Source organism: Manihot esculenta, chromosome 10 (assembly GCF_001659605.2).
Source record: "Manihot esculenta cultivar AM560-2 chromosome 10, M.esculenta_v8, whole genome shotgun sequence".
NCBI classification, from domain to species: Eukaryota; Viridiplantae; Streptophyta; class Magnoliopsida; order Malpighiales; family Euphorbiaceae; genus Manihot; species Manihot esculenta.
The window spans coordinates 31512134-31524077 of record NC_035170.2 but is presented as its reverse complement, the minus strand read 5'-3'; the positions used below and the strand labels follow the sequence as shown (position 1 = coordinate 31524077).

The window sequence follows — 11944 nt, the reverse complement described above, 5'->3', positions numbered from 1 at the left end:
TTATTTAGTTATTTATGATTAACTATACTAACACATTTTTAATAATTAAAATACACAAAGTTATAAATTTTTCTTTTTTCATATATAATTACTCAAATTCAAAATCTTATTAAATCTTTGAAGAAAATTCTAACAAAAATATAAATATAATAATTCGTTTTTAAAAATAAAAGATATTAGAGGAAAAAAATTTCCTGTCTTGAAAGGTGTAAACCGAGTGCGAACACAAAGGGAGTGGAGGCGGTGCTGGTCACAGCATTTCTTTTTCGATCGGCCATGTATAGTTTTGTTTCCGTTTAGTTGATCCGGTTTTGATGTTAGTCTTGATTCTCATTGCATGCGGGTCTTTTGAGATTGATTAGTAGGGAGGGGTTTTGTCCTCTCCTTCTTCGGCCTGATCTGTGCTGTTGTGCTTTGAAAGGAAGTTTGACTGTCGGCGACGATAACTCTGTACCGAGCCACTACGTCCGACAATTCATGGTCCCCTCGGCTCTGTCACGTCGCCTCCCCTTGTGTAGTATTTGAGTTGTCGCTGAATCAAGTTCGAGTTGATTTTAGTGTGGTGGTGGTGGTAGTGTTTGCGTGGTAAGAGTCCTCTTATAGTACTTGTCTGTGTATTTTAGAATTTCATTCGGTTGTATGTAGTGTTTGTTTTGCTGCTTCTCTTTTAGGCATGTGCTGTCTTTTTCTGTTTGGATCTGAGTCCGTAGCAAAAATGGTGGTGACGCTGGGTGGTGTTCCGGTGGTTTAGGCGATTCCAATCAGGATTTTTATGAGTTTGTGGGTTTTGGATTGATTTAATTTCTGTTTAGACTTATTTCTTTTTTAACTTACTGAACTTTTAATACAATTCATTTTACACGGTAAAAAGAAAAAATTTAACAAAAGCATAAAATTTTTTATTAGTTTTTTAAAAAAATAATTATGATCCTAAATTAATTACCGATCTATGCGACCATATAGTCTATGGACAGAAAAAGCCAAAATGAGCAGCACTGGTCAACATTTAATTATTGAATTGAATATTAATCAAATATTATTATTTAATAATGTTATCTTAACATGTTTAGATACCAACATTTTAATTTCTTTTTGAAACAAGATAGCGACATTTAAAATAAAGGGATTCAACTTAATTTTAATTTATTCATGAATTATCAAAATAATACCATTATAATAATTAATTTTTTTAATAAATTTGAAATAATATAATTTTATACATCATTTTAAATTTATATTTAAATAAGTTAATATATATTTATCACTCTAATCAATTAAATAAAAATTATATATAATTTTTTTTTATAAGAAGAAAATTTAAATAAATTTTTATAAAATTATACATAATTTTATTTTTTTAAATCAAAATTTTATAAATTAAAAAACTGAATTCTTTCGATCCAAATAAAAAATTATTAAAAAAAAAATTGAATTGAATTTTGTAAGATTTTTTTATTATAAATAAGGGGTTAATGAGCTCAAAAATAAATTTATACATAACAAATAGGCATACGGAGAAAAAGAAAGAGATTGGCTTGAGTGCCGGCCTGAATTGGAGACTGAAACGCTGGGAAAAATTTTATTTTTTATTTAAAACTATTTATTTTTAAAAAAATTTGAAATCTTATATGGTTTTTAAAAAATTCTTTTAGATTCAAGTTAATTCTTCAACCATAATTACAATAAATTAAAAATATTTAACTTTTATTATACAAAATTTAAAAATTTTATATGTAATCACAAAATATTTGAATTTTTATTTAATACCCTAAATAAAAATGCATAAAAGAAAAAGAAAAATTATCATCCTCCAATTAAGAGCAGGCTTAATTAATTACCAAAGTGTGGGCCAAACTAATACCATACTTTAAAGGGTCGGCTAAGCCTAATACCATAATTAATTTACCTAAATTAATGATGAGTTTGTTTTCAAAGGAGTACCAAGTTACTGTCAAAGGTTAATTTGTAGGTCATATTTGGACAACATTATAATCCTCTTCAAGATTATACTTCAAGGTTCAAGGATTTAGCTCATTGGCTCCAGCATAAATCTCTTTACAGCTTGGAAATTATTTTCTTGCTTTGTCTCAGCTTTATATAAAGGTGGCATTACCATGAGAAGAAATCAGCACTTACAATCATATTATAGCATATATGATGACTATGGCTATGGCTACTAAGCATTCCCTTCTGTTTGGGATTCTCCTCTTGCTCATAAGCTTGTTGGCTCTTACTGAGCCAACAATGGCAGTTATTTCCCGCACAGATTTTCCAGATGACTTCATTTTTGGGACATCTACTTCTGCCTATCAGGTAACATGCAAGCTTATCCAGAAAACAAAAAACATAAAATATGCAATTTTGTAAAACTTCAAGTTTTCAGGTGAAAATCACAAAAATAGTTATACATCTCTAACATATATCTGTAAGAAGATCTTGTCTATTAGGCGTAAAGCACAAAATAATTCATTTTATCTTGTAGTGAAATTGTTCAATTAGTAAATAGAAATATGCATGTTTATCGATAGATATTTATTTAATGTGATAAACTCGGATATCATATCAAAAATTTGAATGCTATAATAATAATTTTATCTCTCTAACATCACTAACTATTCAGATCGAAGGTGAAGCAAACTATAAGAATAGAGGACCTAGTGTATGGGACATATTTACACATGAATATCCAGGTATCTATGTGTATTTATCAACTATATGAACATCAAATCTAAGTACAAAATGTTTATTATTTTTGTAAAATTTTACAGAAAGAATATTGGATGGAAGCACTGGAGATACAGCGGATGATTTCTATAATACCTTCAAAGTAATCTTTTATTTTTTTATTTTATTCAAAATAACTATTTATATTATTAAATAATTAAATTTCATAAAGATATGTGAAATAAATATTGCAGGCAGATATTCAAAGAATGAAGCTAATTGGTTTGGATGCTTATAGATTCTCAATTTCATGGTCTAGAATAATACCCAGTAAGTAATTGCATTATCATATTTTGCATTTCTCAAAAGTATATATATGTTTGGCTTGAAATTAATTTTTCTGCTTTTAGTAATTTTCTATCTTTTCATTTCCATTTTTTTCTTTTAACCGTTCAGGTGGAAGGCTATGGGAAGGAGTGAATGAGCAAGGGATTGAATTTTATGATAAGATTATAAACGAAACTATAGCAAATGGTGAGCATGATCTCTCTTTATTTACATATATATTGTGTGTATGTACGGTCAAAATAGTTTACATTACCAGAAAAGTTATAATTTATTATATTGCAAAATGCAGGCTTAGAGCCTTTTGTAACTATTTTTCATTGGGATACTCCTCAAACCCTAGAAGATAAATATGGTGGCTTTTTAAGCCCTAATATTGTGTGAGTATACACAACTTGTCTCATATATATCATCAAAATATCAAAGATTCAATTCAAACTTTCATATTGATTCCTGTCAAAAATGTTTTATTTGCATATATTAAGATATTGAATAATTACATAAACTACAGGAATGATTTTCGTGATTATGCGGATTTTCTCTTTAAAAAATTTGGTGATCGAGTTAAATATTGGATCACTTTAAATGGACCATGGACTCTTACTGAATTCGGATATGACGAAGGCATCCATGCTCCTGGTCACTGCTCTTCTTGGGTGAATCGTCAATGCCGTGCTGGAAATTCATCCACGGAGCCCTATATAGTTGCTCATAATATGTTGCTTTCTCATGCTGCAGCTGTACAAGTATATAGAGAAAACTACCAAGTATGTAAAACATGCATATATGCATAATGAATTAGGTTATTTCTTTCTTAAATATAAATATAAGTATATTTGTGCATTTTATTGATTTTGTAGAAAATATATAAAGGTAAGATCGGCATATCACTTTTTAGTTATTGGTTTGAACCTATCTCCGATCAAACAACTGATCAACAAGCAGCAAAGACAGCTCTTGATTTCATGTTTGGATTGTAAGTTTTTCTTCTATTTTAAATTAATAATTAAGCTTTTATTATCTGCATTAAGTTTTAATTATGTAAATTTTTTTTTTTCATATTATAAGGTTTATGGATCCTATAACGTATGGCCAATATCCAAGAAGCGTTCAAACTTTAGTTGGAGAGAGATTGCCAAACTTTACTTACAATGAATCTCAATTACTAAATGGATCATATGATTTTGTTGGATTGCAATATTACGCTTCATATTATGCAAAAGCAAATGCTACTGTTGATCCAGATTATGTTAGATACAAAACTGACAGTCAAGTTACCGTAACTGGTAAGTTTTGTTAGAAATATATACAATATGTGTTGGAGAATAAAAGAGATGAATGTATATATAACTGAAACTGTTAATTTTCATTTCCTTTTCAATTTACAGCTTATGATGATAATGGTGAACCCATTGGTCCACAGGTAAGTGTTCAAGGATGATCTGAATTTACAAGTATAAAAAAAATAGATGATTATATCATGATTGATGGCATAATTAACACAAGTATTAAAAATTACAGGCTTATTCTCCTTGGTTGTACGTTTATCCAATAGGCATTCGAAAGCTTTTAAACTACATAAAAAATACGTATAATGATCCAACAATTTATGTTACAGAGAATGGTAAGTTATTTGTGTTTTTCTATTGTCAAATGCTAACTTGTTTATCAATAAAAATCAAATATATTTTGGTATAAATTCTTCAATAATTAAATTCAGGGGTTGATGAGTTTAGTAACGGGACCCAAACCTTGCAAGAACAGGAAGACGATCAATTCAGAATACATTATCTTAGAAACCATACTTGGTTTGTGCTTCAATCCATGAGGTAAATGCAATCTCCAAGATTTAATTACACAGAAGTTGTTTATAATATTAAATTAGTTTGCCTAGTGATATATGATTGGTTTTGTCAGGAAGGACAATGTTAATGTCAAAGGCTATTTTGTATGGTCATTTTTGGATAATTTCGAGTGGAACATGGGTTATACTTCAAGGTTCGGTTTGCATTACGTGGACTACGAAAATAACATGACAAGGTACCCCAAGGCTTCAGCTACTTGGTTCTGCGTTTTCCTTAAAAAATTTCCAGTAGGTCCTCTTTGTCCTGTGGATCCATTCCCATAAACATAGAGAGACATGCCTCAGCTCAAATCCAGACATGACCTTGTGTTGTAATAAAACATGTGGTGATCCCACGTAATTCCTTATGGGAATTTCTATGCCCTGTCGCTGTTGGTTTTCGATGTGATGATATAAGTAATTATGCATTGTCTAATGTACTGGTATCGTGTCTTTGAAATCAATATTACATATTTTCCTTTTATAACGTGTTGAAAATATTAATGGTGTTATTTTACTGAAGATATGGGAAGAAGTTATCAAAAATATTTTCTGTTTAGCAATCTAATAATCCGATTGAAAAGAAGGCGAGATCTAAATGACCCACAATCTGAAATAATCCATTTGACTAGTTTATCATTTCTAATTTTGTATGTTTTAGAGTTTTAGAACAAAACTTAAAATACCAAAACCAAAAGAGAAACGACAGGGCTGCTAAATAGCACTATGCAGAAAATGCTGTTGATTCAGCTTGTGTGATAAGAAGAACTCAACTTGAATCATCTGCAGAAGAGCCCATAATTGCTCTGCTTTGAAAGCTAAGCACCTGTCCAAGCACAGACTCTCATTCAAACCATAACTTCCAAAGACAGGGTTTCAAAGAACACTTGGAAAACAGTATTTGGGGCTTGCAGCAGTGTTTCGTTTCTGAGAGAATTTGGGAAAAGGAAAGTAATCATGACTTTCAGCTTTTAATTAAATTTGCAGCTCCTCAACGAATGTGCTTTCTGTGCTTTAACTCAATGGAGTTGTCTGCAACCTCTAAAGTCTCGAGTTTGAACCCAAATCAAAGCCAATTGTATCACAGCACGATGATGCACACCAATTAGTCTTTAGTTTTATAAAAAATTTAGATCGCACCTAATTTCTGCTTACGAATTCTTAAAAAATTTTAAGAGGGACGATTTTATAAAAATGTGACGAGAGTTCAGGCCTATCACAACTTTTGAAATCCAAATTCCATTATTTAATAGTTAATTTTACATTTTAATTATTTTAGATTTTTTTCATATTTTTCCGATGAGAATTTTATTACTATAAATAGTTTTCTCTTGACCATTTGCGATACTTTTCAATTATGGAGAATTCAATGAAAAATTTAAGTTTTTAGATTTTTATTTTCTGAAAACATTATTAGTTAAAATTCTAAAAGAGTCTAAATAGTCCTATTTTGCAGTGAAAAATTGCAGCTACAGTGTTGAACTCTTGAGTCTCTACAAGTTTGATTTGGTTCTCTTTTTTCCTTTCGTGGCAGCACATGAAGAAGCCTGTAGTGAAAATTTGATTTTGCAAAAGAACTGGTCGAGATAGAAACCAATTTTAAGGTGGTCTGTTGCTATGTTGCATTGAGTAGGCCATCTTTTACACAATGGATTGACATGTCCATTTTCACAATTAGCTGATATTGATGAGGATGGAAACTTGACATCACTCGGAGGAAGATTTTGTCTATGTTCAAATTTAAACCTGTAAAAAACCAATCCTTTGCTTCAAATGTCATGTTAAGAACAAAAGATCATTAGTTTCGTGGCATCAGAATTACTTTCAAGACCATGAACTCTCGAGTTCAAGTCCCTACGAGATCCAAATTAGCCCTCCCAACAAAATATATCTAAACTTCAAATGACTAATAAAAAATATATCTAAACTTCAAGCCAAGTAGTTAACCGGCATTATTAATTTCAGTATGCTAAAGAAAGAAACTTCTTGGTTGATCCATCATCATTTGTTTGCCATGACCTCTGCCTTCTGGTGCAGTGGAATTGGTGGATTCATATGCTTATGCGTAGAGAACGATTTTGAGATAGATTATACATTCTAAAGTAACTTAAAAGCCACATAAATTGAAACAGTATGCAAATCAATGTCCGAATAATAATTACTTTCAGATAATCAATTTGAAAAAGGAAAAAAATTCTGGGCTGCAGTAAGTTAGCTTCTCTGAAGACATGATTCACCTTCACCTGTACAAATAAATGCGCCGACGATCTCAAGCCATTGGCATTGGTAGAAATTATACCATTGATATAAATCAACTTCACTGAAATTTAAGCATTAAAACCCACTTTTTGACCCTCGTTTTTATTGTTTTAAAAAAATTGTGATCATGATTGTAAAACAATTTTTATTATATTTTCTGCATATTGATCAAACTTCCTGATTTTTGGACTAAAACAAGAAAAATTAGCTTATGAATTTTGATTTTTGAGCTAAATTGAGCTTTAATTGGAACTTTCATTTAATTTGGACAGAAAGTTGAAAATGGACTAAAATCCCTTATAAAGAGTTGGTTATTAGGTATTGTCACTAACCAGATACCGATTAGCCAGCCAAATAGCATTCAGCTTATGAGAACAAAAGGGCAAATAGCAAACAATGCTTAAAAGGCTGATGATGAAATGATTGCAGAAGTGTAGGCAAAGCCAAAATGTGGACCAACATATCAAAGATATTAATTAGAGAAGAAGTTTCAGATAATCTTAAATTAGGTAGCTTAATGATGATTGGTTTTGTGAGGAGTAGAAAGTTACTGTCAAAGATTACTTCATAATCCTCTTCAAGATTATACTTCAAGGTTCAAGGATTCAACTCATTGGTTCCAGCAATTCATTGAAAATAATTGGATTTAGTTTCCTGCTTTGCATGAGCTCTATATAAAGGTGGCATTACTATGAGAGCAAAACCCATAAGCACTTAATATCACAATATTGCATATATGATTGTGGGTATGGCCACTAGACATTGTCTTATGCTTGGGATTCTCCTCTGGCTCATAAGCTCGTTGGCTCTTACTACTGAGCCAACAATGGCAGATGATGATATCCCATCAAACTTTTCTCGCAAATATTTTCCAGATGACTTCATTTTCGGAATATCTACTTCTGCTTATCAGGTGTATTAAATATCCACTTCTCTTTTTTGCTCGTGGATGTAAATCGATTTTTTTATTTATAATTTATCATGAATTATTCAGGTTGAAGGTGAAGCAAACAAGAAGGACAGAGGACCTAGTGTATGGGACATATTTACGCATGAGTCTCCAGGTGTGAGAGTGTGTTTTAGTGCATATGTCTGCATGAATGCTATATCCAGGTGTAAAATTTTAATTCTTTCTATGAACTTTTACAGATAGGATTTTGGATGGCAGCAACGGAGATGCAGCAGATGATTTTTATAATATTTTCAAAGTATTATATAATGATTTCCTATTTTTTGCTAATATTGAACAATAAATTAATCTCTTTTTCATAAATTAATTAAACTTAAACAAGATCTGTGAAACACATATTACAGGCAGATATTAAAAGAATGAAGCAATTGGGTTTGGATGCTTTTAGATTCTCCATTTCATGGTCCAGAATAGTTCCTAGTAAGTATTTCTATTATCAGAGATTGAATCTTTTAAGAATATTTGTTTGCTTAATAAGGATTTTTCTACATCACATGTTAGTGATTTTCTAATTTGCCAGTTTTTATTTTTCGTTTATAATTATTCAGGTGGAAGGGTTTGGGAAGGAGTGAATGAACAAGGAATTGAATTTTACAATAAGATTATAAATGAAACTATAGCAAATGGTGATGATTCTCTCTTTTCTTCTTAAAGGTTTGAGAAAAAGAAAACTATGTTCAAAATAGTACAATAATAATAAACATAAATAGGAGAATTTGAATAATTACAATTAATTAATTATCCTACATTATCTTTTAATTCCCCATTGAAGCTACAAATTTATACAACTTATAATTTATTTTATTGCAAAATGCAGGCCTAGAGCCTTTTGTAACCATTTTTCATTGGGATACTCCTCAAGCCCTAGAAGATAAGTATGGTGGCTTTTTGAGCCATAATATTGTGTAAGTATAGACAATATCATCTCTTATATATTACAACATATCAAATATTGACTTCAAAATTTCAAATTCCTTTGTTTCATTTGCATATTATAACTAATAAATGAAAATTTTATTAAATAATTATATAAAAATATAGGGATGAGTTTCGTGACTATGCGGATTTTCTCTTTGAAAAATTTGGTGATCGAGTAAAATATTGGATGACTTTAAATGGACCGTGGACTCTTATTGAATTCGGATATGATAAAGGCGTCCATGCCCCTGGTCGTTGTTCTCCTTGGGTGAACGATCAATGTCTTTCTGGAAACTCATCCACCGAACCATACATAGTTGCCCATAATCTACTTCTTTCTCATGCTGCAGCTGTACAAGTATATAGAGAAAAATACCAAGTACGTAAAATATGCACACACGTAATGAATTTGATTATTTCTATCTCAAATATAATTATAATTATATTTGACTTTTTCATTATATTGATTGTGTAGAAATTACAAAATGGTAAGATTGGCATATCACTTTTTAGTTACTGGTATGAACCTATCTCTGATCAAGCAACGGATAAAGAAGCGGCCAAGACTGCTCTTGATTTCATGTTTGGATTGTGAGTTTTTTTTTCAATATTAAGCTAGTATTAAGCTTTTTTTTATATCACTAGTTTTTAACTAATGTAAATATTTTTTATATATTTTTGTTAGGTTCATGGATCCTATAACCTATGGCCGATATCCAAGAATCGTTCAAACTTTAGTTGGAGATAGATTACCCGAATTTAATGATATGGAAGCCGACTTACTTAGAAAATCATATGATTTTATTGGATTACAATATTACTCTTCATATTATACAAAAGCAAATGCCACTGTTAATCCGCGTTATGTTAGTTACAAAAATGATAGTGGAGTTATTGAAACAGGTAAGTTAATATGGAAATATATAACCTATGTTTTGAAAGTTCAGGTAGTTATGATTTCCTTTCTAATTTACAGCTTATGATGACGATGGTCAACCAATTGGTCCACAGGTTAGTGTGAAGACTAATATTCTGATCTCATAAAAGTATGTATTTATCGGTATAATCATATATATAGTGATATTTTTTAAATTTGCAGGCTTATTCTCCTTGGTTATATAGTTATCCAAAAGGTATTCGAAATCTTTTAAACTATACCAAGAACACCTACAATAATCCAACAATTTATATCACAGATAATGGTAAGTTATTTATGTTTTTTTTTTCTATGCCTATTTACTGCTAAAATTTTAAGATTTAAACAACGATATTTTAACAGTATTATGAAATTGTTGCATTAATACTACTAAGCCAAAACAATTTAATAAGAATTTATAAGAAAACTCACTTTTTTTACTATATATAATAATATATTTTAATAAAAAAATTATTTTACATATAATAAAATCATAATTTTAATCATATTTTTTATTCATGACAAAAAATCAGCGATACTCAAATCGTTGCCACAGATTCATTATTAGGATAGAAGTATATAAGATTATAATTTACACACAAGTTTATACTTATTTTTGTACATAATTAATATTTTAATTATAAAAAATTAAATATATTTTGGTATAAAATCTTTACTAATTATATATGTACAGGGATTGATGACTATAATAACCAAAGTCAGACCTTGGCGGAAGCAGTTCAAGATGAATTCAGAATCGATTATCATAAAGACCATTTGTGGAATGTGCTTGGATCCATCAAGTAAATATCCAATCTCCAAGATTTAATTACATAGAAGTTGTTTATAATACTAAATTAGTTTGCCAATGATGATTTGGTTTTATTAGGGAGGACAACGTTACTGTGAAAGGCTACTTTGCATGGTCGCTCTTAGATAATTTCGAATGGAATTTAGGCTATACTTCAAGATTTGGTTTCTATTACGTGGACCACAAAAATAACATGAGAAGAATTCCCAAGAATTCACTTACTTGGTTCTGCATGTTCCTTGAAAAAATTTTGAAAGAATGTCTAGTGTTTCCGTACTCATATATATAGACAGAGATGTCTCAGGCAGTGACCTTGCATTGTAATAAAACTTTATAGTGATCCCATGTAATTCCTTATGGGGATTCCATGCGCTGTTGGTTTTCAGTGTGTTGTAATAAAACTTTGTGGTGTTTGTTGAGTCTTCTCAACTCTTGTTATTAATAAAAATTATTTGGCTAAATGCATATTTGTATATATATAATTTTATATTTTTATTTATTCAATATTGTTGAATCTCACTCACATTGGTTGTGGAAAGGGGTAATATGTCCCTTATATGAGCCACAGGCACTCCTCCCCTTGAGCTAACGTTTAGGATGAGTTAGGTCTAATCCAAATTTAACAGACATTTAGTAGTAATTTAATAAATATTTATTTTAAAAAAAAAACATTATGTAAATTTAAAATATAATTGTGATACATTTATCTGAGATGCAGAGATGGTTAGCCAAATTTAAAATTAGAAAAACCACTGATTTTTTTCCAAATAGCCCTAGAATAAATAAAAATGGATATTATCAAAGGAAGGGATAATATTGTCTTTTCACTATGAATGGTACCTTGTTTATCCAAAAGTTCCAAGCGACCCACCGCACGTTTTTGTTTATGTATATCTAGTCAGCAAAGAATATTTATTCCCACTCCATGATTGGCCTTAATCAAGAAACAAGCAGCTCTCAAATCCATGTAAAGTTGCTGCTTCATCATGTCTGCTTTGTAGGAGAGGATACAACAACTCAGATTTTTAACTTTAATTACTAGATTATCTTCACTATAGTTTAAGACTATTACCTAGAGATCTTCAAACGTTAAACTTTGCTTTTTATTTATTTTATTACAAGTAATCAAATTTTTAACGTTTAAATTAAAATACAAATGAATCTGATAAGTTTGATTTTTTTTTTTTTTTTTTTATGTTTGTAATTGTTTCCCTGGCA

The 11944-nt window shown here is 30.0% G+C and overlaps 2 protein-coding genes across 2 annotated transcripts; both read left to right on the top strand.

Annotated features, from left to right (window-relative positions):
• Window positions 1-2110: 2110 nt before the first annotated feature.
• On the top strand, window positions 2111-5336 carry LOC110624599 (beta-glucosidase 12). The gene is made up of 13 exons (XM_021769806.2): window positions 2111-2313; window positions 2621-2690; window positions 2769-2827; window positions 2919-2994; window positions 3121-3198; window positions 3302-3389; window positions 3521-3776; window positions 3870-3985; window positions 4078-4295; window positions 4398-4432; window positions 4531-4633; window positions 4730-4838; window positions 4927-5336. The coding sequence occupies exons 1-13, from the start codon at window positions 2155-2157 to the stop codon at window positions 5135-5137; spliced, it is 1578 nt and encodes a 525-aa protein (XP_021625498.1). The 5' UTR covers window positions 2111-2154; the 3' UTR covers window positions 5138-5336.
• Window positions 5337-7820: 2484 nt separating this feature from the next.
• Window positions 7821-11201, top strand: LOC110624646 (beta-glucosidase 24). Its single transcript, XM_021769867.2, has 13 exons — window positions 7821-8024; window positions 8106-8175; window positions 8261-8319; window positions 8426-8501; window positions 8630-8707; window positions 8899-8986; window positions 9123-9378; window positions 9475-9590; window positions 9685-9902; window positions 9976-10010; window positions 10099-10201; window positions 10610-10718; window positions 10805-11201. Exons 1-13 carry the CDS (start codon window positions 7848-7850, stop codon window positions 11013-11015), a joined length of 1596 nt encoding a protein of 531 aa, XP_021625559.1. The 5' UTR covers window positions 7821-7847; the 3' UTR covers window positions 11016-11201.
• The last annotated feature ends 743 nt before the right edge of the window (window positions 11202-11944 follow it).